This window comes from Danio rerio, chromosome 17 (assembly GCF_049306965.1).
Source record: "Danio rerio strain Tuebingen ecotype United States chromosome 17, GRCz12tu, whole genome shotgun sequence".
Taxonomy (NCBI): domain Eukaryota; kingdom Metazoa; phylum Chordata; class Actinopteri; order Cypriniformes; family Danionidae; genus Danio; species Danio rerio.
The window spans coordinates 28,197,178-28,224,750 of NC_133192.1; the positions used below are offsets into that span (position 1 = coordinate 28,197,178).

At 37.3% G+C, this 27,573-nt stretch overlaps 1 protein-coding gene across 1 annotated transcript; it reads left to right on the forward strand.

Annotated features, from left to right (window-relative positions):
- Nucleotides 1-25: 25 nt before the first annotated feature.
- nrde2 (NRDE-2, necessary for RNA interference, domain containing) lies at nucleotides 26-27,573 on the forward strand. Its single transcript, XM_005158556.6, has 14 exons — nucleotides 26-156; nucleotides 2,350-2,467; nucleotides 4,212-4,382; nucleotides 4,845-4,988; nucleotides 8,906-9,374; nucleotides 11,138-11,546; nucleotides 12,887-13,020; nucleotides 17,483-17,606; nucleotides 18,305-18,477; nucleotides 20,955-21,347; nucleotides 21,516-22,447; nucleotides 24,398-24,539; nucleotides 24,631-24,702; nucleotides 27,274-27,573. Exons 1-14 carry the CDS (start codon nucleotides 96-98, stop codon nucleotides 27,397-27,399), a joined length of 3,468 nt encoding a protein of 1,155 aa, XP_005158613.2. The 5' UTR covers nucleotides 26-95; the 3' UTR covers nucleotides 27,400-27,573.

The window sequence follows — 27,573 nt, forward strand, 5'->3', positions numbered from 1 at the left end:
AGAACCGATTCGCTCTCATCACCGCATGCTTTCCTGTCAGGTCGCAGGTAGATGACGTCATTATCCCGCGTCTGTTTTGATGTATTAGAAGCAGCATGGCTCTGTTCCCGTCCTTCTCTGGACTGTCAGGCAGCAACAGCTCTGCAGAAAGTAAAGGTAAGAGGTCTCGGACCTGCTCGACGTCTAGTACCGTTAGCGTCCAGAAGAGCTTCTTACAGGATACGGGCTTGTACACTTGATGATGCTTCAGTGAATCGACTTGTAAACGAAGCTAGTTTTTCTATAAGAGCTGCTTGATTTATTGTAACAGTGTTGTTAGTGCAACAGTAATATTGTTATCAGATCCTCTTTTACATTACAGTTGAATTCTAATACCACCTGTAGGATCTTTGATTAATGGTGGATATTTTACAAAGTACTGACTGAACCCGGTCTTTTGGTTCACAGTCCTTTTAATTATAAATAAGTTGAAGCATAAATAATTCTGCAACATGTTAACAATAAAATGGTCTTTAATGGATACTGTGTAGACTATATTCTGTATAAAATGTCCTGTCGTTAAAAATATTTCCCCATCCTCAGAAGTGATGCCCATCTTGTCATCATTCTTTTGTGTAGGAAAAGTAAAAGAGTTATTTATACAAGTTCGCAACCACCTTCGCAGACAAGGTTGGGGTAATTCATCACAAGTAAAGCGAGTTACGAGATAACATTACTTTTATGAGTAACGAGTAAAGTAACAGCATTACTTTTAAAAATAAGTAGTAATATCTGAGTTACTTAAAAAATAGTTACTTTTTAGTTTAATTAATTAGCTTAAAAATGGCTGAATCAAAATTCCACATTTAATGAGAGAATGCAGGAACAGACAGAAACCAAGATGGCAGAGCCTTACATTTCTGTGTTGGAAGTTTACTTATTATTTTGAACAGATCAAAGAAAAGGAAAAGGGGATTTTCTCAACAGCAGGGGCACAACTAAGAGGGGAGGAGAAGTTAGGATAAATCTAAGGGCCCACACACTTTTAAGGTCCCCAGGGTTACTTCTGGGGGGCCCAACTTCAAGAAGGTGTAGGTTATGTAGTGCATTGTTAACTGCAGAGCTACAAAAAATGCTGCAAGTTCTGAAAAAGATCAAGCCTCAGCCAGGTCAGAAAAAGTTATGCAAAAGTAACTCATCACGCATTACTTACCATAAAAAGTAACTAAGTAACGTTACTGTTTTAGGGAGAAACGCAATGTTGTAATGCATTACTTTCTAAAGTAACTTTTCCTAACACTGTTCGCAGAGTGGACTGAATCAATTCTAGTGATTCGCGATTCAACATATCACTTATTCAACTCACTAAGGTGCATGCTTGATTTAATGTGAAGAGGAGGGATGAAAGAGTTTAAAAAGTAGCATTTAGGACAAAATGCAAATTAATTACAGTAGTGGAAAATTACAAGTTAAAAAAGTATATGTTGCGATTCTTTTAGTCATAAATTATATAGAGATAGATTTTTTCAAACAATAAAACATTCTCCTGTTTTTGTTTTACATCAATATTTTGTAGACTAGATTTTGAAAACAGCTAAACTGTGTTGTGTACATTTACACACACCAAATATTCTTGTGCCCTGGTGTTTGGCATGCTGTCAAGAGTACAGTAAGGACAAATGGAATATTTAATTCAGAATTTTCCCACCAAACATCTATTTACGTATAATTCCTGTCGATATACATATGTCTGTATGCACTATTTTTGATCATTGTTTTTTTTATGTGAGCAGTACTTGAAGTTATCTTATAAGCACCACTGGCAGCTCATAATCTGCACACACCGCAGAAGTTGAAGTGATTCTTACAAGCACTGCTGGCAGCACATATTCTGCACACACACACACAGTAATAATCTATTCTAAATACTGGGCATTTCTAGATAAGAGCAATTGATAATCTAAAAGAAGACACACATACCTACCAATCAATATTAAATGATTGGCAATGGACCGTTTTCACACTACGGAGTACATTAGAAAAGAACAAACTGCCCCTGCATGCAGAACATCTCTGCTGCCATTGGGGGATTTGTGCAGAATATCGGCCAGGTCAGCAATGCATCTGGCTCCTTCCCAGGCTGTCCGCAGAGTAACAGATAGCATCATACCTCTGTCCTTTTCACTACTTGAGCGAATCCTCCCTCTTTAGCAAATTTTTTTTTTTTGCATGTGAGTCTCATCATCGGATGCACTCCTCTGAGGTTTCGCTTCACTTCTACAGGATGTCTGTCACAACTGGCTGATTTTATTTCAGTTCTTAAGAGACCAGCAGAGCTAATTTGTTTTGACTGAATGTTTCATCTCACAGCTCCAGCGGATCTGGAATGGCTGAGTAATCAGAGCTTCAGCACTGAAGATGCTTTGAAGACTCACCAGCGAGCCACAGACAGAGCCCGAGCAGAGACAGAGGAACCAGCAGGCACAAGGTCATCTGATCCTTTCAAGCGCAGTGCAGTTACTGGCTCAATAAACTCACTTTATCACCTGTGTGGATCTCAATGCATAATTAAAACTTAACTAACAGATTCTAAAAGGTCCACCTGAAGTGTGTGACCATTTAAATTTAGCTGAGATACGTTAAAATGTATTCAGGGTTAGTTCACACCCCTTCCTTATTTTTCAAATAAGTAAAGTCTGTTGTTAATTATTCACCCTCATGTTGTTCCAGACCCCTGAGACCTTCATGTATCTTCAGATCACAATTGAACATATTTTAGATGATATCCGAGAGCTCCCTCATCCTTCATATAGAGCAATGGTCCTGAGACATTCAAAGTCCAGTAAAGGAACCAAAAACATTGTCAAATCATTCCATGTGACTTTAGCCAGACTTCAGTCTACTTCAATCACGCGAATGTTTCACTATTAAATGACATTATGAACACAGGGATTAAACTGTACTATCAAATTTTAAATTGTGCTACCCAGGGTTTAATTTGTGCCGCAACACGCCGGATCCAGCATCTCACTTCTGAAATCTGATTCAGCGCCTCATTTTACCGAACCCCCTACTCAACCACCCTCCTCCACTATCCGCTGTTCACTTTCACTCTCTTTTGCAACTCCCCAACCCTCTTCACTTTCGTCCGCGACAACCCCATCGTGCGCAGCCTTTGTGCTTTGGTATCAAAACTTACAAGGACTGATCGTTCCACTAGGTCTGCAACAAATGGATGTTTGCTGTTACCGGCTTTTATAAGCTGTTATGGACCAAGATCTTTCTTTTATGTATTCACAACATCAGATCTATCATCACAACATCTAAAAACAATACCAATCCCATGCTCGTCATCTGATGGCCAACTATCGCTGCAGCCACTGAGATAGTAACCTGTTTCTCTTTATTTTGTATTTGGTGATAGCTTGTACTGTTCTCTTGTGTTGATGGATTGGATGTTAGGGATTTCTGTATGTTTTTCTGTTCTGCTGAGCAGGAACCTGCTAAAAAACAGCATTCATGCTGAGTCAGGCCTGATTATCTTTTAATATTTTTCTGTTTAAAAATTATGAATAAACTATCGTCATCATGGTTCACATTTACTCTGGGCAATATTGTGCTTTTGCGTTGTACTTTTGACTTTAATGGCAAAAAAAATCATATAGCCAGTTGTAAGTATGCACCCAGACCTGTACAGTTAAATGAGGGAGCTCTTGGATTTCATCTGAAATATCTGAATTCATATTTCAAAGAACAACAAAAAATGTGTTATCAATTACTCAGCCTCATGTCATTCCAAACCCCTGAGACCTTTATTTCTGCCTTAAAAGAAAATTAAACAGTGAGAGTTTCAGAATCTTTTTGTATGATGAACTACTTTTTACTATCTGCAGCTGATGTCAGAACAGCAGAAACCATTGCTACTTCACACATGTCACTTTAAAGCTGGTGTTTAAATGATTCTCTAGCTTAAAGTCTAAAGTGATTACTAAACAGGTGATTATATCTAATCAATCTGCATAGCCATGTACAAATGTTGATTACTATTATAACTGTTTGCCTGTTTTAAACCGGACTTTAGATTGAACACCCTGTCTTGGAAATATGTGTACAAATACAAAATGAGTGAATTATTATGATTTATATATATATTAAGTTGATTTTAAAAATGTATACATCTGCACGGTGGTCAACAGAGGTGATGGTGAATTTTCTTTTTCATTTCAATGCAGTGAGGAGAAGCATAAAGAGAGAGGAGACAACCATGGAAAATCGAAGAAGAGAAAGAAAGAAAAAAAGAAAAAACACAAAAAGAAGAGGAGCAGAGATAACTCTGAAAGTAGTGGGTCCGAATCAGACACCATATATCCCAGTGACCTTCTAAAAAAGGAGAACACTGACAGGTGGGTTCAGACAAATCCTTCCGTATGGTGTTCTCTGATCTTTTTTTTTTTTTTATTTGCGTCTGGCTTAAAAGGCTTCACACATTAATCTCTTAAAGGGCCAGTTCAAAAAGAATGAAAGAAGTGGTTACTTTTTCACATTTTGATAATTTTTTTTACTTCACATTAGAGTCCAAATCTAATGATAAAAGTGATATTATTTTTATTCTACACTACAAAAGCAGGATGTGTTTTTTTTTATTAATAAACATAGCTTTTTTAAGTTTTTGGATGAACTTTCTTTTTTGGGGGTAATCAAACAATTTTTGTGTAGGTTACGATGGTAATGCTATATGCATTGTTTTAGAAATGTTCATATCCACATTTATATTTTAGACACTTTTAACCCTGCATTTCTCTTTCTCTCTCTGTCTGTCTGTGTGTGTGTTTTAATGTCATTGTCTTTCATCTACTTGGCTGCAGAGAGGAAGCTCAAGTTCGGGTGAGCGAGACCTTTATGTGGCTGGATGACCTCCAGACCCCCACTGACTCCCCCTTCTGCATCGACAGGAGAGCTGACCGTGCCAACTGGCAATACAAATCCCTTTATAGGGGAGACATAGCCAGGTAACTTTACTCACTATCTGTGTGTGTCTGTCTGCCTCACACACAGATGCTCTCCTCTTTCATTGGGTCTGTTTGGCTCTCTGAAGGTCAGCCAGTCTCCGCAGCAGCAGGTGCCAGACGCTCTACAATGCAGGGGAGCACTGCATCTGTTTGTGTACTACAGAGCTGCAGTGTGTATTGTGCTCCTGTTTCTCTTTCAACCGCTTTTATATCCTCTGCTTCTGTTTGCAGAGCTCCTTTGAAATCCACATGAAATCGTAGGCATCTCAATTCCCGAGGCATTTTCTGGCCACCCTTTGACCCTCAAATGTTTTTTTTTATGGTTTAAAAAAAACATATCACATGAACCAATAGCGACGACCATGATTTTTCATAATGTGACGCAGTTCCTAGAGAAACAAAATATTAAATGAGAAAACAGTAGGCGTGCGTTGTTTTTTTCTACTGCGAGCTGATTGGATGTAGTGAAGTAGATTGGCAAAGTGGTTTTAGAAGAGTCATTACAACCTAACAGACTCATCCTGCTCACCGTTTCTGTTTGTTGTCAAAACTGACAGTTGGAGGGTGTGTTTAATTGTTATACATGCCCATTACCTAAAACATGCATAATCTGATAATTTAACTGAAAAAAATACAGGAAGTGCATTTTCAGATTTTAATTAAAGATTAGAAGGGCAAAAAAATTTCTTACTGACATGCACAGATGAATTTTTCACCACAAAACTAGCAATGTGAGCTAAACTAGCAATGTGACAAAGTCATATGGTTAGGTCTGATTCAATTTGTACTTTAACTTACCATTTATTTGACTTCATTAGATTCTTTATGTAAACCTTTTTATTAAAAGCACTAAACGTGGATTAGAAACTTCTTGATTGTACATTCAAGTGTCTGTCTATTTGGGTCTTGTGGAGCTGCGCATCGATGGATTTGCTCTTCAGTGTTTGGACTTTCACAGCGAAAATTAAACCACACTGAACTGAACTTCAACTCTCAAAACTGGACTAACCCAGTTTCAATTACTTGAACATCTGCTTTGACACAATTTACATTGTAAAAGCGCTATACAAAGAAGGATGAATTGAATTAAATAGCAATATTCACATGCTGGTAGTTATCTGTTAAAACACACTTAAAGCAGCTTATGGAAGCTGTTTAAACAGGACTGTGTAGATCCACAAAGTGATATAAACACGACAAATCTTTTAAAAATTTTCTGTCGTTAAAATAGGATCCAAATCACAGCCATTCCAAGGCACATGACAATGTGACGAAGGCAAAGACTAAAGAATACACAAGACGTGTCACTCGTAAAGTTTTTTTGCCAATATGGCAAATGAAGCCCCGCCTCCTAGTATAGAAGCCAGTCAGCAATCGGAGTCTCCAGGGGAGGGGCTCAGACCAAACGTTTCTGCAGATTTTGTGTGACTCATACAATAAGAGATAAAACCAAAGAAACAGTTTTTTAATTCTATTGTTAATTCCTAATATCAAATTCAATCGTAAGCTAAGCTAGCAATTTTGCAAAATTTGATATACTTGATAAATTTGATTTGAGCATACTGCCTGTGAGGCATTTCAAAGATGGCCACCGAGTTAAATGACTTGCCTTAAAGGGAATTTGGATGTAGGAGTACGGTTTTCCCCACCCACCAAATTGATTGACAGCTGCATATTAACATGTCTCCATAGTAACATGTATAAACATGTCCACAGAACAGGATTTGCAAAGAAACTGGGATTAAAAGATCTGTCCCAACTCTTTGGCATCAGCAATGAGTTTTAAAACGTTTAAAGCGTTTTTAAAACAGTGCATGTTTGTAATGAAGAAAAGACAGTAAAATCGATGTAATTTATAACTGTTGGAATCAGCGCAGCCGCATAGAGGCTTGTTAAGTGGTTATATATGGAATACTGCTTCCATTTGAATTGAGAAAATATGTGTTTATGACCGTTTTAGTCAAATCAAACGTTAAAGTGATTTTTATATAAAATCATGGAGTAAACAACAGTCTCTGTACCTGCTCCATCACAGACAACAATATTTGAACAATTTATGAAAAAGTAATCACTTTTTGGCCATCGTATATTATGCATGGATGTATATGAGCAATTCCAGCGTTATGGCTGTGACATTTGCAGTAAAAACTCAAAACATATGTTCACGTAGAAAATATATGTTAACATAATATTGAAACTTTTGTTTATATTTTCCAGAACAACTAACCGCAGATTTAATATTTTCACAATTATGAGGAAAAGGTGTCGTTATGGATGTAACGTCTCTCCGTTTTGGATGTGACGGATGTGAAATTGCCACTTGTGTTACTTTGGTAAATCAAATAAAATATTTTGAAAACATTGACATTTTTGAGTATTTCTAAAGTACTGTAAAATACTTGCTAACCCAACAAACCCAGAAACAGCTTCCCTATTTTGGTGAAAACTTCTTTTTTTCATGGCAAGGTTGACACTTGCATGGAATTGCTCATATAAATTATGATTGTGATTTCGAAAGTTTTACAAAGTATAACATATTATTACTATTTGTTGTTACCATATAGATTAATAGAGCACTTGCACCCAAAAGCCGCATTGCATGACGTCACGCGGATACAAGGACGCTGCAAAAGCTGTGTTAGGTTAAACGTATGTGTGTGTACTGCGACCTTTGTAATGGCATTTGTGTTGTAGCTATTTACTTGAATAAACTCCACCACAAATATATGAAATAAACTTACTTGATGTCTTTGACGCATGAACTGAATTCATAATCCATGAACTGAATCCTGAATCTGGCTCTTCCATGTCTGTCTGTCACTGTGCTGTTTATCTTACTCGACACAGTAGAAGCCAACATGCACTATGGGTGGGGAGAACCAGCTTATTTGCATTAAAGGCACAGGCTACGAAAACAGCTACACTGTCATCTGAGCCTAAAATGGACCTATTCAGGAGGTTATAATAAATGATCTGATGGGTATTTTTAGCTGACACTTTACAGACACATTTTGGAGACACCAAAGGGTTAATCTTACATCTAGTAAAAAAAGGTAAAATATGATCCCTTTGATATTTTTCCATTTAGCTCCGTCTTACATTTATTAAAAACATTTTAATGCGATTTATACTGAAAATGATATCATTCATCATATGTGATAGTTCTCTTACTCTATTAAAAGAAATAAATGCGTACTGAATGCATTGATATTGACACAGCAGCTCTGAGAGCTCATTTCATGAATGCAGAGCCAAAGCCTAAAACTTGCTGTTTCGCAAGCCATGATGTTTCCTTCTCTAGATGCACATCTATTTTACTTTGATGTCAGCATTTAGCTTTAGTGAAATTTGTGCAGCCCTGCTCTCCATAAGTGTTGTTCTGGGTCTTATTTACACCCATGTTCTGGCACTGCGGGCTAAAGTGAAGGGTTTATTAGCTGCTCAGAGGCAACAGATATCAGCCTGGCAGTTCTCCAGCAACTATCAGCTTTAATCTGGTGTCAGAGCTGCCATCTGTAACTTAAGAGACCACGATCAATACTCGCATTCTCTCTGATTGTCCTGATTCTCCCACTGTCACAGAGATGCTCCCATACAGTCCTCAAGGCTCATGTGCAAAGAGTTTGTGTTCGACTCTTTTGTGGTGCACCCCAGCACTCTTATCTCAGGAAGGTCAAGCATTGCACCAAAGAGCAGACAAATCTACCATCTCTTTTCTTCACTTTCTTAAGTTATCGCTTCCTCCTTCAGTCACCTGCCAACTCTTGTGTTTACTTTGTCCTTCGTCTGTCAGAAAGCCTAGATCGAATCTGAAGCCTTTCTTCATATTTCTGCAATGAACTTGAATGGAAAGGCTTATAGATCCTCCACTAATCACTTTTGGTGTTGTTTTTCATGTTAATTTAATCTTCTTTTAGGTATAAGAGAAAGGGAGGCTCTTGTCTGGGGTTGGACTTAAGAACGCAAGCTGTGACCTGGATTGATGGAGGACCAGAGAAGAAGCGAGTGGACAAGAAAGCAGAACGCTATTTCTCTTCTTCCACCCGTCAGCTGCTTCAAACAAGGGGTCTGCTAGCTTTGCCTATACTCTCTGAAGGCAGCGCCACCAACTCTGATCCCTATATAAAACTTGCAGTCTGTGCTGAAGAACAGGGCTCTTCTACCCAGACACCTGAATCATGGGTCAATCCGCTGGGCATTTATGATCCTGGAACCACCTTGTGGCTGGAGGGCAAGGGCCAGCCGGAGGTCAAGGGAGAACAACAGAGCACTGAGGCCCAAGAGAGCAACAGCACTCTTCTGAGCGCTCGAGTGGAGGAGTTTAACAGGAACCTACGGGAGAATCCTACAGACATCAAGCTGTGGCTGGACTTTGTACACTTTCAAGTAGGCCTACAGAGAATTAATGTACAGGTTTCACTGAGTACGTTTACATAGACAACAATACTCTGATTTTAATTGTATTATTAGCTTAATCATAATCAAACTAAACAGAAAACTGAATAAGACATGTGGAGTATGCCTATTTATGTCGTATTATAGAAGTGCGGTACAGACATGTAAACATCATAAAGGGCCATGAAAACCCCCTCTTTTGGCTCAGGTCTATGTCAGAATAAAAAAAAACGCACTGACATGGGGGTGGAGTGCTGCAAGCAGAGGCAGGAGTGGGTGTGGGCGTGGCCGCAAAGCAGGGGAAAAAGAAGGGAGCGAACAACTGTTGTCAGTTGGCTGACAAAATGAGACACAAACTGTAAGGAGATCCAGAATTTTATTGTTTACAAAGTTAAAATGCAAAGAAATAAACAATAATTGAATGCCCTGCTATTCGTAATTTCACATTCTCATCACCACAATTTGTAATATCATTATAAAGATACATGTTTATATAAACTATAAATGAGGCGGACTTCTCTTCTCCTCAGTCCCCGGGTCTGAATGCAGACACAGTGGATAGCAGTGCAAAAGGTCTCTTACGCTGTCTATTCCACCATTAGCCCTGCCGGTAATCTGGAGGATTTTAAACATAGGCGAACACAGGAGCACAAATATAGGTGATGTGTCTGAATGGTAACAAATTCAACTAAAAAAAGACAAAGTCTGCCATTCTCTAATTCTCGTACAGCTCTCCTGACAAAAATGCTTACTGCAAACCAACAGCTTTGCTGGATCAGCTTTGACAGCATGGTGGATAAAAACAAGCAACAAGCCCCGTGGATTATAGAAACAAACACATAGGACCCGTGCCGTGCGCAGACGCGGTCTCACCCAGTCACTGGGTCTCTTAGCTTTGCAGGTCTGCCTTGTCTTCGGAAAGCACGTGCAGTCATGAATAATTAAGAAACCAGGTTCTTCTCATAGGATAAGAAAACTTTGCTATGAATAAAACAGAGAAACCGACATGTTATATCTTTACTAGAAGATTCGCGCTAAGTCACCAATTTTGATCCTGCACCAAAAATAATTTTAAATCTGGAAGATGAAATTACGCACACAAATCTGTTACTTTTTTTTTTTTTAACCTTAAATTAAACTATAACCATTTTGTAGTACTTTTCGCTGCATTTTGCTACAGGATATACACATAGCAGTTGTCAGGCATTTGAAAACAAACAGATGAGAATGGCTTAAAGCAGGAGAACACGTTTTTGGTGCGATGGGAAAACGATGGCTAAGTTGAGAATTCTTTAACCTGTCTTTACTGCATACTCTCATCTAGTACCTCTGAGTTTGTTGCGGGGGCATGAATAAAAAGTGAATGAAATGGCAGAGTTGACCTGTTGCTTGAGAATTTGTATCTACTGTCATATGTTTGCACACATTGTGTGAGAAGTTAACTGCAGTTATACTTGAAACATTAAAAACAAAACCCACAAAATCCCATATGGTGCCTTGACGAACACAAACTGTTGTTGTGTGAGACACCAGAGGAATTTAACGTCAAATGGTGATGTAATGATGTTAATCGAACCATGTACTATAACATGAAAACATGAAAGGAACATTCAAAAAGCAACTCATGTAGGCACCTTAATTATATTATTATCTTATTCAGGTTAAAGCAAATAATTAGATTACTGATGTCCATGTAAACATAGCCATTGTTTGCATTTCACCTTATTTGCATTTCTCTTTCTGTCACTGTTCAGGATGAGCTGGCCTTCGGTTCTGGGTCTTTCTCTTCTGCCGGTGACTGTGATGCAGAAATGAGGAAGATGTCTCTACGTGCTGTGCTGGAGAAGAAGCTCTCCATCATGGACAGAGCAGTGGAAAGTAACCCTTCTGACGTTGACCTGAAATTAGAGAAACTCCGTCTGTGCAAGGAGTTATGGGAGCCTGCCGTCCTGCAGAAAGAGTGGAAGAAACTAGTGTTCATTCATCCAAATAGCGCACCTTTATGGAAGAAGTATCTGCTCTTCACACAGAGCCATTTCAGCACCTTCTCAGTGTCTAAGGTCAATGGAGTTTTCGGCAAGTGTCTGAGCACGCTTAGTGCAGTCCAGGATGGCAGCATGGTGTCTCACCCTCCACTTCCAGGCACACAGGAAGACCTCTTGGGTACAGTCATATTTTGTTAAATGTATCATTTTCAACACCAATTCACTCCACACCTACAGATGCAGGCAGACAGGCACTTGGTCAGGTTTTTTTGGATAAGTGTGTTGGTGTCTGTTGGCGTCTGTCAGAGCTTGTTTCTCTGAACATGCTGAATCAGCACCTGTCAGATCATCAACGTCTGACAAATGTTCTGTTATAATCTGTTGATTGTCCCGAACTGTCATGCATTGTGAATTTACCTTTACACTCTTTTTAACGTCCCCTTGTGTGCTCGGAATATTTTTTGCATTGTCATCGTTCAGATTTGACTTGTCTAGATGTGAATTTGCAGTCAAGGGTTATTTTTTCCTCTCTCTCTCTCTCTCATGTTGCTGTGACAGCAATTGGGTGGAAACTGTAAACTTGTTTTGATTACGTGCATAAATATTTGTAGAGTTAAGCAGCTCATGGACAGTTTGTGCAAGTGTACGTTCAGGCAGCCTGCCCTCTGTTTGTGTGTGTGTGTTTGTGTGTGTGTATGGCAGGGATCGACTGGCAGGCAACAGTAAAAGGTGATGATGTGGTGTTTTTGAAGTGGATTGGCATGCTGTTTGTCAGCTACTTTAGAGGATGTATTGTGTGGGTCTGTTTAGAGAGAGAGAGAGACAGACAGTGAGTCGAAACACAAACATTACTGTCCTGGGTTTCCCCGCAGTGGGATTCGCCAAAATGAGCAGACGTTAAAATCGATGTGACCGTCCATGTGTGTGTGTGTGTTTCTATGCCAGACCGCTTGCTGTTCTGTGCTCTTTATCACTGGCTTCTTTATTAGCTTAATCAAACAATTACCTCAATAGATTGGGTGAGTGTGCTGCGTGTATCTGGATCAGGTCTCCCTGAGCACACATTTGTTAAACTGAGATGAAATTTATCCATGCAATCATTTTAGCACAGGTTGGCAAATTATAAGGTCTAAAATGAAATTTTAATGGGTTGTGTGGGGACAAATGAGCATAGAAGTGTCTGAAATGAGGTTAAAAGGGTGGCTTTATACATACAATTACATCATTTCTTTATTTGCTGTCCCTCATGTTGTTCTACAACTCTTTTGATGCTTCTTGGCTAAAAGCGTCATACCGGTTTGGAAAGGCATGCAGGTGAAAGATTATTTTTGGGTAAATAAGTCCTTAAGGCTGTGTGACTCTGTGCTGCCCTCTTGTGCTTAGAGCTGGTGGTGCAGTGTTGCACACATATAAATTGTGTTTATAGGTCAAATAATCATTTCATTGATATTTGTTATTATTTTAGATGCATATGATCAGATTTCAAGTGTCAGCAATGTGTTTTCTTTTGTCTGGCAGATATCTTTCTGCAGCAGTGCCATTTCCTGCGCCAGGCAGGTCATACAGAGAAAGCTGTTTGCCTTTTTCAAGCCCTACTGGACTTCACTTTCTTCAAGCCAGACAATGTAAAGAATCTGGCCACCAGACAACAGGTACAGCCTCAAATTCAAAAGTATTAAAACTGTGGTGTAAATGTTGCACTATTTAATTGATTTTCTTTGAAGCACTGCCACTACAGCCACACAACTGAAAGGGATAGTTCAATGACAATTCTGTCATCATTTACTCACCCCTGACTTGTTCTGTTGAACATAAAAGAAGATATTTTGAAAAATGTTGGAAACCTGTAGCCATTGACTTTTGTAGTACTTTTTTTCATACTATGGATGTCAGTGGTTACAGGTTTCCAACATTCTTTAGAATATCTTCTTTTGTGCACAACAGAACAAAACAAAAAAACTCAAACTGATGTGAATTCAATTCAATTCAATTTATCTTTATTTATTTAGCCTTTTTTTCAATGTAAATTGTGTCAAAGCAGCTTAAACACAGCAGAAATGAGCCATGGATGGGTGAATGATGACAGAATGTTGGTTTTTATGGATGAATGTCTTTCAATTTGTTTCAATTCTCTGTTGGTGTCCTATGCCAGTCCAGCATGGTATGCATAGCTAAAGAAATGTAAGTTAGGTTCACCCAGGCTTTCTTTAAATGGTGTTGTCAGTTATTGGAGTTATCCAAATAACCAATTCAAAATATACAGTTCTTACTAGGGCTGCACAATATTGGAAAAAACAGACATTGCTATTTTTTTTCTGCAATAAATATTGCGATATGGGGTATTGTCATAAGATAACTTGAATAGCACTATTTGGGGGTTTTCTATGGAGTCTTTACAGTATTCAATACGAGATTAAATAATCACAATTAGGGCTGCACAATATATCGTTTTACATCGATATCGCAATGTGTGAATACGCAATGTTCACATTGCAGGATCTGTAATTTGGAGTCAGAATTATAGTTGTGGAGTTCAATTGTGGAGTCATTTCAGTTGAACCATTCATTCATTTTATTTTCTGCTTAGTCCCTTTATTAATCAGGGGTCGCCACAGCAGAATGAAATGCCAACTTATCCAGCATATGTTTTATGCAGCAGATGCCCTTCCAGCTGCAATCCATCACTGGAAACACCCATACAGTTTTATTCACACACATACACTACGGACAATTTAGCCTACCCAATTCGCATATAGTGCATGTCTTTGAACTGTGGGGGAAACCGGAGCATTCGGAGGAAACCCATGTGAACACGGGGAGAACATGCAAACTCCACACAGAAATGCCAACTGACCTAGTGGAACCAGTTCAAACAAGCAAACCAGCAGTGACACCGAACTGTGACACCCTCAGTTTAACCATAAAAATGAAAAAGCTTATTTATTGTGTGTGTTTTAAGGCCTGTAACTGTGTAAGCATTTTAAATAAGCTTAAAGCACTGGATTGTTCGTTTGATTATTTTATTTCTGTATCTAAACACTTTTTGACTCTATTTTCTACTCTAAGTCGTCATTGTTAGAGCACAGTGAATGGGAGAAAACAACAAATAATTTTTTTACAATCCTATTTGCTGAAATAATCATAGAAAACTCCACGATGATGTTATAAAGACTTTAAGAAAAGGGGAAAAAATGTGTGAGACTCATGATGGCAGCCAGAGAAGAGAATAACATTTAAATTTACTCTCAGCCTCATAGACGCTGCACTAGAAACACCTCGCATAAGCGGTAATTTGCTTTTTGTAGTTTGAAGCAAAGATTATATAATACACATACAGACAAACGTTTTTTTTTTATCTAAATATTGAAAACTTTCACTGATTTAAGATGCATTGTATTTATTTATGCCGGCAATTATTGAATTATATTTTCTGCAGAAAATAGAAAATCTTCCCATTAAATATAAAGGTATTGATTATATCAAAATAGAGCTATTCAAGTTATTTGGTAAAATATCCCAATATAAATCGCAGAAATATCACAATGAACGTTTTTCCCAATATCGCGCAGCCCTAATCACAATGCAAAAAATGCTTATAAAGTAAAAGTATTGTTTTTTTTTCCTTAAAACAAACAAAGCTATCTTCCAGTGGGGCAAGTACAATTATCTTTTTTTTTTGCTTTGAAATGTAGATATTTGGACTATCCAAATGTAGAAACAAGACATTCCTAAGTAAGAAAAGGTTTTGGCATAAATCCTGTAAATTCAGTATAAATACTGTAATTAAATACAATTATCTAGCTCTTGTTCAACTACAATTCAGACTCATGATTGCATATTGTGCGATATGATTATTGTTAATGCGCACATTACGATATGGATGCTGAAATGATATATTGTGCAGCCCTAGTTATTACTTACATTTCTTTCTGATCAGTGAAATTGTGATCTTGCTGTTAATTTTAGATAAACTCAATAAAGATTTGCAGTAAAAATATTTTGTTTAAAAGTCATGTAGAAAACATAACTATACACAGCATGAGGTGTTTGCATATTCACATGAAACTGTGACCTGTCCTTTTTGTTTTGGTTGCTAGATTTGCTGAAGAGGCATATTCACAAACACGGTTGCTTTCTTCTTTAACAGCAGAAATATCTGTAACGTCCACATTTACATTCTGCTAAGCAAGATCCAGAGTGGCAGAAATGTTCCTGTTAAACACACCAACAAGCTAATTCTTGTTAATTATTAAAAAATAATATCTGTATTTAACTGCTTGTTATACCTACTCCGCATATTTACTATAGTAAACAATTGTGAACCTCTTTGCATTTCTTATCCTTGAAAATTAGCAAACATCAATCAGTGAGTGCCATGGTCTGGTGCACATCACTGCTGCTTTAATCACTCAGTCAGCATGCGATTGGCTGACCACGTCTAGCGTCTTTCTGTAATTGGCTGAACAAGTTCTTGGGCACTGCAGTATGAGGTAGTTTTGGCACACTGTGTTACTGCAAATTAAACAAGATTTCCCCGTTCAGCTGAGTACACATTTCGCAGCACTTAAATGTGAAAGAGTGTGTTACTGCTAGTGATTCTGCAAATGGATCTTAAATCGAAAGCTTTTGAATATCAGTCATTTCAAAATTCAAGCATACAAAATAGCAAAAATACATTACACTAAGCATATTTTTCTCTATATGTTCTGCTTTAAATATTTGATTAAACATGGCCAGTCTATAACTCTCATGATACAATATAATTGTGTGATGATGCAAATGCTGTATGTGACATCTCTAGTGTCCTATTTGTTCTGTTCTTTATTTATTTTAATTTATTATATTTGGCTTTCTTATGTATTGTTTGTGTGTATGTTAAAATAGTTCATATTAAAAAAAGGAAAGTCTATTAGATTTTTGATATCTAGTAGGCAGTGTTGTGCTAGTTACTGAAAATAACATAACAACTGGTTACAGTTACTAGTTTCTTCATTCAATTACTTTATCGATTACTTACACCAAAAGGAATGCATTACTGTTAGAAGTAATTTATGAGTTACTTTTCCAAAGAACATTTTTAATGCTCCCATTAATGCTTTTATAACGTCCCTTCAATGCTGTATCAACAAACAAAACCTTTATGAAATAAATAAATTAATTATCATTCAGAATCAGTTTGGTGAAACTCAGCACCAAAAAAAAAACTGCTATTATAGACAACCATAAATTGAATGCATTTTAAACAAAACAAAAACATAACAGCTGCTCAAAAATGAAATCTATGAGCAATTTTCATACCAACCACAAATTAAATGTAGTTTGTCATCAATTTATAGAAATTAAGCTGTGTAAATTCAAAGTGCAAAATCTGCTGTTGTAAACAGTTATAAAAATATGTAAAACAGTTTATTCTTTGTCTATATAATACAACACAATACATTTAAATAACTTGTTCTGAAATATAACAGAAATGTGTCACTGTGTCTAAACTAATCAGTTTTGTTATGAAGATAACAAATGTGTGCTTTTTTATTTGAAACAACAAACATAGTAGTATTAGTAATTATTAATAGTTACGTTAGTAGTCTCTCTGTCTAGCTCATGCACATTTGGTCTCTCTCTTGCTCACTCGGTCTCTCTTGCCTGCACACTTGGTGTCCCTAGCGTGAATTCGGTCTCTCTTGCGAGCACACTTGGCCTCTCTTGTGCGAATTCGGTGTCTCTGCTTTCACTTGACTTTTGTTCAATCTGGCACCTCGTACACGAGGTCTCTTTTTTACGGTGGTTGGTTGGCATCCACCAATCCCACGATGTGGCGCCACTGTAAACTGGAAGATGTGGGTTAGACTGCAGCCAAAATGAAATAACTTTCCAAGTAATGGACAAACGTAGTATATTGTAACGATAACGGATGTAATAAATTTAATAAGTAATCCATTACAGTATTAGTTACTGTCAAAGTAATGGTGTTACAGTAACAAATTACTAGTGTTATTGCCCAACACTGCTAGTAGGTATGAAAGGACAAATTATGAAAATCCATCAAAATTTCTGGGAACATTGAACCATTATTTGGTTTTATTTGTTGATCTTGAATTTTCGTTGTGTGTTCAGGTGGATTTTTTTGAGCCGTTTTGGGACAGTGGAGAGCCCAGGATTGGGGAGCGGGGGGCTCGCGGATGGAAGGCTTGGATGCTTCAACAGGAGAAAGGAGGATGGGTGATTCCACCTGAGCCAGGTGTGCAAACCAAACAAACTCTCACACAAATAGAGATCATTGCCAATACACTATAATGTGGCTAGTGCTTTGATAATTTGAGGCTATTTCTGACTATTTTACATGGACATGGGTCAAAGGGAATACTTGTCACATAAAGAACTGATGTTCAATTTCAAGACATCAGAGAATTCTGTCCAGGGTGTCCGCAGGTTCTTAAAAGGTATTAAAAGTTCATAAATCAAAGTAGAGAAATTTAAGGCCCTTAAAAGTTTTAAAAATTCTTGCAATGTATTAAATTTTTTATCATTTTTGATTATGCAATGTATGATGTATGCTAAAGTTTGTCTGAAATAAATCTGCAAGTATGCTGTGTAGTTTATGTAGTTCATGCTGCTTTGTTTACTGCAGTAACCATGGCAACACCATTATTTCTGTAGCTTGATTTAATAGCTTTGTAGTCAGTTTATGAATAATGTTTTAGTTTTGGATTAGTTTCTGACAATAATATTTAGTAAATATGCTGTAAGTTTAAATCTGGCCAGTGTTTCTGGTTGAAAAGGTCTTAAAATGTAAGGAAAGAGTCTTTAAAACAGGTCTTAAAAGGTATTGAATTTTACTCTCTAAATTCTGTATATACTTTGCTGTCGTCTCTCCGAATCAAGTGTTTTTAAATAAATTCTGAGACCTAACATTACAGTTGACTCTATGCTCTGCAGATGATGACGAAGAGGAAGAGCAGGAGGATTCTGAGATCAAAGACAAAACTTGGCCCAAGTGGAAGATCTGGTTAGATGTGGAGGCGTCCCGAGAGGCAAACCAATGGCTGCCATGGAGACCAGATAAAACCAAGGGCCAATCAGAAGAGGACTGCGAGGACCCGGACAGACAGGTGCTATATTTGCTGACAAACTCATAAGTATGCCCAAAAAAACCTTCTCTATAGTTTAGATTTTATTTTTGTACTCAGAAAATTTATATTTAACAAGGCTTTTTTTTATTATTATGATTTAAATCATAGTCAAATTACCCAGAGATAAATTTTCCAATTATGATTCAATTAGATTAAAATGTTCAATGATATATGTTTTGCTGACATTATCCCAAATGTTTTGAGGAATGTTCTAATCTAGATAATCAAGCAATTTAAACTAGTTGTGCATTGTCCTGTGTTGCCATGCTAGTATTGTCACACACTCTCAAGTTTTGGTTTAATAAAAAAACAGAAAACAACAATGAAACTTTAATATGTCTATATGTTTTTATTAGACTACATGTATTATAACAGAACATTAAAATGTATTTATTATGATAAACCAGAACAGCTGGCAGTGTGCCGCTTGTTGAGGTCTTTTCTTTTTTCAGTGATCAGCCAAGTCTGATGGTTTTGATTTCAGAAGAGTTTTTATTGTCAACAATAGGGTTGTAACAATATACCGGTATGACGGTTTACCACGATTTGAACGTGCACGATTATCATACCATGAACAATTGCATATCAACGGTTTTAACCCTTAAAGACCGAGACAGCCGCCCGCGGCTAAAAATAAGTATTGCTCTTAAATGTTTAATAACTTTTGATCCGCTGATCCGATTCATACAATTCAAAGATTGGCATAAAGAAGAGAATCTCATAACTTTCGCGGACTTTCAGAGGCTCTGGAATCAGTGCGGTTACGTCATCAAAATTTGACAACGCTGATTTGACAAAGAAACGCTCGTCACTGTGTCTCCGGACAAACCAGACATGATACATTGATGCATTGTCCCTCCTCCATGCCCAGATTGGTTCAAACTCGCTATATCACAACCAATAAGCATAGGTTTCACTTTTGTTTGTGGACCAACACTGAGCTTTTTGAACAACACGGAATGAGAGATAGGCATACATTTATGCGTGGCTAAATAAAACGCAAAAAAAAAGTTTTGCATGAAATAATTCTCATACTAAGTACTTTTGCATGCACAGCAGCACAGAAACATGACAAAACAGTGACACAGCAAAGACGAACTGCTGCTCTTGCTGTTTTCAAAAGACACAAATGAAGGTGCAGCTGTTTGTCTGCATTGCATACAACCACATCCAAATCCATATCCACAGACAACCATATCCATGCTGGCACATAAAACCTAAGGATGTTCCATATTGAATCTAGTTTCGTTATGTAACTATTTATAGTATAGTAAATATTTATATCTATTTTTAACTGAGGATTTGCACCATGTTTATTTGGACTTTGACACATTATTTATTATTTTTTTATTTGTTCATTGTACAAGTGGACACATTCTCTCACCTCAGCGGTCAAGATTAAGTCCTGAAAATCTCAACATGCTTACATTTCTTCATCACAACCTAGACTGAAAAAAACAACGCTTTAAATACATGTTTACAGCCATAAACTTGGTATTGCACTTTTGGTCTCCCATTTATCCTGCTTATAAGGAAGGACAGTTTAAGTTTATTTTTGTCTAATCTTAAAAGACCCTGCTTGTTTATTCCTTCTAATTTAATTTATTAAAATGGGAGATTTTTCAGTTTATTTTTTATAAAAGACTTCTATAGTTCTATTAAAATGGTTCTTTCAAAAGTTTGTTGAAATAAAACCTTTGTTCAGTCAGAAAACGTGTTCTTATTCTTTTCAGGGTCTTTGCTATGAGAATTACTATTTAATACCGTATACCGCGAAACCGTCAAACCGTGGTATTGTTTTAGACGATTATCATACCGTAAAAAATTCATACCGTTACAACCCTAGTCAACAACAAAGGAGATTTTTCAGGAGACACTCAGCAGCATCTCTGCCTGAAGATTCTGCCTCTCTGATGCCCTAGCCTGCTTATATTCCTCCTTTTGCATTGTTTAATATTTGCCACTGGAGTAGAGCTTTGACCCCCAATATGGAGCCTTCTAAATTTATGTCTTGTCCATACATACCTAACTGTGCATTCCATAAACAACTAAGATGTCACATTCAAGCCATTTCTCCTCTCTAACTCTACGTAACTCCTTGGTTATTCTAATGGTTTATAAGTCTACAAAGTTTATTAACATAAAATTTGGTTATATAGGTTAACTTCACACTTTAAAGAGTAAAAAATCCACTTCCTGCGTCATGCTTAACTTTTATCAGCAATTGCTTCAGTGCTCGACAACTTTCAGCCTTGCTCTGCTTCATACTACCATAATAAGCTCAAATAAGTTAGCTTATCCATAAACATGAATCCCATAGGATGTAATAAAAATGACATTTTCTATAATTCCACATGTGGCATCATTAAACTACGTCTTTGTTTGTTGTGAATTTTGGCCCCCTTGTGGTCAAAATTATATGCTGTGCCCTTAAATCTGTTTCTGTCCTCATGCAGGTCTTATTTGATGATATTGGCCCATCCATGATTCGTGTTGACAGAGCAGATCTCCAGGCGCAGCTAATTCTGGCATTCCTGCAGTTCCTCGGTCTCCCCGGAGCTCTAACCAAGTTCTTTACAGCATCTTCTTCTAGCTTTCTGCTGGACGATCTCACCTTCCTTGAAGAGGGCCCTGATCCGGAGCGACCACTGACCTCTTATGACCTCCCAGTGACTGGGATCCGTGCTGTGGGTCACATGACATGTCTTAGTGGATGCAGGAGGCAAGCAGGGCTATGTAAAGCTGGAGAGGAGTTTCTTCACAATGTTTTGCATCAAACTCTCCGACTAGTCCCTGCACAGGATCAAGCTGCTATTACTCTGTGCTGGCTGCAGTACGAGAAACTCAAGGTAGCTTTATAGTTGTTAATCATTTAATATTTCTATGTACAATACTCACTGTATGTTACTAATGAACGATTAATATAAAATATTTAAATATTAATTCTAATTTTACAGCACTGGCATTTCTGGTCAATTTTTTTAAGTTTAACCTTCCACATTGCTTTCCTGTTTTAGGTGCTGAGGTGTTTACGAAGTGGAAATAAAAGACAAATGAAGTCTCAGGGGAAGCGCAGTAAACGTCTTGCAAAAAGGCTGCTAAAGGAGCCAGAGAACAGGGGCAGTCTGGCACTTTGGAGAGAATATGCCCATCTGGAGTGGCTTCTAGGAAATCTGGAAGAGGCTCGAAAAGTTTTTGACACTGCTTTGAGTATGGGTGTTTCTAGGGGTCTTAATGACCATGTTCTCTGCAAGCTCTGCTTTCTTTACGCCCAGCTAGAGGTAGAACAGGCTTTAAGCAGTGAAACAGTTTCTACATTCCCCAAAGCTGTCTACATTCTGACTAAATTAGCAGAAGGTGCTTCCTACACTCCTTTCTCTGGCCAGATCAACCCAGTGGTCATATTGAAGGCCAGAAAGGCCTATGAGCAGGCCCTGTTGAGTATTTTACCCGAACAGAACACAGACAGCAATGCTAGAGCTTCAAAGAAACACAATAGGACGTCCAGTCTAATTGGATGTTTTGGACTTTTTCAGTACCTAACAATGGGGATCGATGCAGCACAAGCTGTGTACAGTCAGGCCATCCAAAAACTCATTCCCAGCCATTTCAATTCAGAAGCAGCAGATGGATCTCGGAGAAGATCCACGATCTTTGCGGACTGTGAGGCTGTTGCTGTCCAGCATGTAGCACTGCTGCGCCATCACACTAACACTAATGTGTTCCCCCTATCCCGACTGAGACTGGCACTTACAGATGCGCTCTCCTTACTGCCCTCCAGTGCCTCATTATGGCATCTCTACCTGCAAACAGAGAACCACTACCACAGCGCAGGCCGAACTCGCAGGTTCTTTCACAGCATGGCAAAGAAAACTGACAGTGTTGTGCCGTATCTCTTCGCCATCACTGCAGAACAACGTCTTAAACAGTTGCTGGACTCTGTGCAAAGGTGAGAAAGAAAGGAGTGTTCTTTAATCTGTTTTACTTCTATTTCCATTTTGGTTCCTTTCTATTTATTTTTTTATTGTGTAATTGTTGTTTCTTCTTTATTTAGATCAGATTTTTGTGTTTTGGATACATAATAGTTCCTGGAACAGTAAAGCTAGCACATTGCAGCTAATGTATTTCCAAATGTAACATAAGTGTGTTGTATTCTCAGCTCTTCAACAAGGGCCACATTATTTTTTTTTCTACTATTTGCAATCTCATTCCTCCATGGAGGAAAAACAGTTGGCAGAGATTTTTGTGAAGCTAATTACTTAAATTTAGTTGTTTTTTAAAGCTAGCTACTGAACAAATACCTGGTCTGGTTTAATCCCTGTTCAAACTGCAAAGAATTTAGTTAAATCCACAAAAGCTGGTGTTGTCAGTTCCCTGAAACAAACATTTTGAATAACGGGTTACAGAGCCAAAAAATCTCAAAATGGTGCTCGTTGTGTAGCCGACAAGTTTTTTTTTTTTTTTTATTGAAATGTTCAACAATAGTACAAATATATATATATATATATATATATATATATATATATATATATATATATATATATATATATATATATATATATATATATATATATATATATATACACACACACACAAAAGGCATAAATCCTGACAACAAAACAACAAAAAATAGACAACAGAACAAAGCAAAACAAAAAGAGAAACAAAAACATCCAATGTAAATCCAATATAAATATAGAAAAGAGACAGTACTGTAAGATTCACACAGTGTTATTGATTTTAAAGCTTTAACATTGCTGGAGATAAAGATTGTATTCAAATAATATTTCAAATATTTAAAAAAATAAGAAACGGGCTCTTCAGACAAAAATGTGCATTTGTGTATAAAAAATTGCAAGCACAATTAATAGATTTATTGGATTTATTTATTTATCAACATTATTGTAGTCGACAGATAGGCAAAACCCTTATTTTTGGATGACATCAAAGTACCACATGATCAAAATGAAGATGAACCCATAACAACCGCTAACAACAGCAACAATGGTGGATTACAGAGCTGCAGGCACTGCTAGGTGTATTAGCACTATTACACCAAAACCTGATAATGTTGGATTCTTCCTGAAAAACCAGCCGAGATGCATTAGCAGTTACACATGTCAGATATTTTTAAATCCAGCACTGTTTTCTGTTTATGTCTGATCTCAAAATGCTGAAGAAAACCCTTCACTGCATTCTTCTGAGATTTCAGTGTATCCTGCAGCTCTGTCTGTGTTTGTTTGCAGTGCCACATGTAGGCGTTACATACGTATTACATTGTTTCCATGTGGACGCAGACATGTCATGAAACCAAACATGTATGATTGCAAAATATTTCAAATCCACAAAAGAAAAAGCAATAGGGTGAATGCAGAAGTATGCAGAAGGACTTTTATTTTTCAGTAACCTGGGTGAAACGCTTTTGGTGTACTATACGGTGTTACAAAATCGGCGCGTTTAAGGTGTGTTTTCTTCAAAAATCAACAATCTTCACCTGAGTGATATACGATATAAAGTGGGTCTCCGATTGTACAAGAAGCACTGCATTAAATTACCTTTTTCCTGACCATGTCTTTAAAATATTAACATTTATTTTACCCCAGTATTTTCAATGGAGTTTCTGCGCTCACCTGCAGATCCTGACGGGCGCGTGCATGTAAACAACTCTTCATTTCGTTTTATGCTTGAACAACTAAATGAATGCTGAAGTCTATTATATTTTGATTACCTTACATTACAACATCAAAGCTGTAAAAGGAACCGTATAAAATTGAAAAAGTCACATTAACCGTTCACCAGAAGTTTATCGGTATGAGAAGAAACACTAGCTCTGCATATACCCTGTTTTTGCTATGTGGACAAAGACTTAAAACGAAGTGCAATGTCATCTCTTCCGAAGGTCTCGTCTTCCTGGTGAAGCTCTTCCCACCCTGCCAGTGAATGGTCTTAGCAATCGTATCCGTTGTCTGTTTGAAAGCGCTACAGGAGCAGAGCATGGAGCCCACTGTCCTCTGCTGTGGAGAATGTATCTGAACTTCATGGTAAAGTTGTAAACAGTGCATTTTAGAAGTGTTTATTAATCTCAAGCAATAAACATGTATGTTGAGCTGATTCTCAATGTGTTTTTTACAGGTGTGTGATGGGAATGCAGACAGAGGCAGTGGAATCTTTTACAAGGCTTTACAGGAAGTCCCCTGGGTAAAGGTGAGTTTCCTAATGCTCGTTTGTATATGTTCTAGCTACAGTTGAAGTCAGAATTATTAGCCCCCCTTTAATTTTTTTTCTTTTTTTTTTTTTCTTTATTAAATATTTCTCAAATGATGTTTAACAGAGCAAGGAAATTTTCACAGTATGTCTGATAATATTTTTTCTTCTGGAGTAAGTCTTATTTGTTTTATTTTAGCTAGAATAAAAGCAGTTTTTGTTATTTTTTTTAATTTTATGGTCAAAATTATTAGCCCCTTTAAGCTATGTTTTTTCAATAGTCTACTGAACAAACCATCATTATACAACAACTTGCCTAATTACCCTATCCTGCCTAGTTAACCTAATTAACCTAGTTAAGCATTTAAAAGTCACTTTAAGCTGTATAGAAGTGTCTTGAAAAAATAGTCAAATATTATTTACTGTCATCATGGCAAAGATAAATAAATCAGTTATTAGAGATGACTTATAAAAACTATTATGTTTAGAAATGTGTTGAAAAAAATATTCTCTCCGTTAAACAGAAATTGAGAAAAAAAAACAGGGGGCTAATAATTCTGACCTCAACTGTACTTTGTTCAATACATCTTGCCAGTACCAGGTTAGACCCATTTGTCCCTCCAGAATTGCCTTTATTATTAAGGCTACACAGTATTTAAAAGTTATTAAAATATCGCAAATGCGCACACAAAGGTTGCGATAAATGATAATAATCGTGGATATAAAAAAGAAAATCAAACACGGACAGTGTAAAAATCCTTTTGTATGAAGAACTACTTTCTCCCTCCATTCATTCACATCTGCAGCTGAACAACTTTAAACAACTACATTCTTGACTAAAAAAAACCCCTCAAAATTACATTATGTTGTCCAACAGCAGGAATATTTATCAAACTTTAGAGTGTTCTCTGCTTGATGCTGTATGGGTGAAGGGTTATTTGCAGTATGTTGCATGACTATCTGTCAATCATATTCAAGAACCAGACAGAACTGTTGTATAATATGAAATATTTATTCAGTGTTATGTTGCATGGGTATATTTATCGAAATAGTAAAATTACATTGCATGAATCAAAATAGGGCGAGGCAGTGGCGCAGTAGGTAGTGCTGTCGCCTCACAGCAAGAAGGTCGCTGGGTCGCTGGTTTGAACCTCGGCTTAGTTGGTGTTTCTGTGTGGAGTTTGCATGTTCTCCCTGCCTTCGTGTGGGTTTCCTCTGGGTGCTCCGGTTTCCCCCACAGTCCAAAGACATGCAGTACCAGTGAATTGGGGAAGCTAAATTGTCCGTAGTGTATAAGTGTGTTTGTGAATGTGTGTGTGGATGATTCCCAGAGATGGGTTGCGGCTGGAAGGGCATCCGCTGCGTAAAAACTTGCTGGATAAGTTGGCGGTTCATTCCGCTGTGGCGACCCCGGATTAATAAAGGGACTAAGCCGACAAGAAAATGAATAAATGAATGAATCAAAATAGATTATTTTTATGTTATGCAAAAAATCATTACAATCCTAAAACATAATCTTTCATGAAAATATTTAGAAAATTACATTTCTCATTAGTAACTAGCATTGCTAAGAACTTTCTTTAGACAACTTTACATTAGATTTTCTCAATATTTGGATTTTAGTTTTTGAACTGTCAGATTCTAGATTGTCAAATAGCTCTATCTCTGATATATAAACCTCAATTTCCAAAAACTGAACCATATAAATGGTTGTGTGATCCAGGAACACACATGTTTGTTTCAAGTGTGTCTCAAGCTCAAATCCAGGCTCATGCACCATTCCTGATGCCTGCTTTCATTACTTTGAAATGTTGGTCAATATTAACATAAGGAGCTCTATTGGATTAGGATCTGGTGACTGTGCAGGTCATTTGAGTTCACTGAACTCAGTCATGTACAAGAAGCCAGTTTGAGATTATTTAAGCTTTGCAACTTTTTTGTGTCATCCTGTTGTCAGCATAACATGAGTGTGCAGTGGTCATCAAATGGATGAGGTGTGGTCAGCAACATTAATCAGACAGAATGTGACATTTAAATGTTGCTTATTATTTTCTGTATTCATATTTATGTGTGATATTTTGTGTGTTCAGCGATGATCATCTGTAGATCTTGATTATAACAAATAGTTTTTGTTACAAAGAATTACTGTTGTCTTTATATCGGCTCCAAACCTCTCATTCTTTAGTCATTCTCCTCTGACTTCCAGGCATTTTCACTCACTGGATTTTTTAACTAACACTGCTCTGTAAGTTCTAGAGATTGCAGCATGGGTAAATATCAGTAAATCAACAGTTTCTGAAAATGTTAAACCAACCAGTTTGACACCGGCTACAGCATGTTCAAAGCCACTAAAGTTTGAAGTTAGGCAGATCCTCTTGACCATGTCTACATAGTGAAACTCAATAAGATGCTGCCATCGATCAGATATTTGCATGAATGAACTGTAAAACAAGTGTAACTAGTAGAGTGACTGGTGAGTGTATTCGTGTTGCTGTTAAAATTGCTGCCAGATAACACTTCAGACTCTTAATGTGCATGTTTTCAAATAAGTGAGTTTGTGTGTGTTTCCAGGGCTTGTACATGGATGCAGTGCAGCTGTTTCCTGAACGTGTGCAGGAGTTTTTAGACCTCATGACTGAGAAGGAGTTGCGTCTGAGAATGCCCATGGAGGAGGTGGACATCCTGCTGGAGGAGTAGCCATCAAACCCTTCCCGTAATACACCAGAATCAACAACCGCTGTTCATTAGCCAACAGAAACAGAATCTCTCTCAACAAACAGTAAAAAAATAATTAATTACAGATTTTATTTATTTTTATCCATTTCTAAATGTATTTTTCGTAATTTTGAGATTAAATAATGTTTCATTTAA

Excerpts from the sequence above, each read along its gene's own strand:
- nrde2 (XM_005158556.6), top strand. The coding sequence starts at position 96 with ATGGCTCTGTTCCCGTCCTTCTCTGGACTGTCAGGCAGCAACAGCTCT. Across the intron at positions 4,989-8,905 it reads TATAGGGGAGACATAGCCAG|GTATAAGAGAAAGGGAGGCT; the intron begins GTAACTTTACTC and ends ATCTTCTTTTAG. Across the intron at positions 22,448-24,397 it reads TTGCTGGACTCTGTGCAAAG|GTCTCGTCTTCCTGGTGAAG; the intron begins GTGAGAAAGAAA and ends TCTCTTCCGAAG.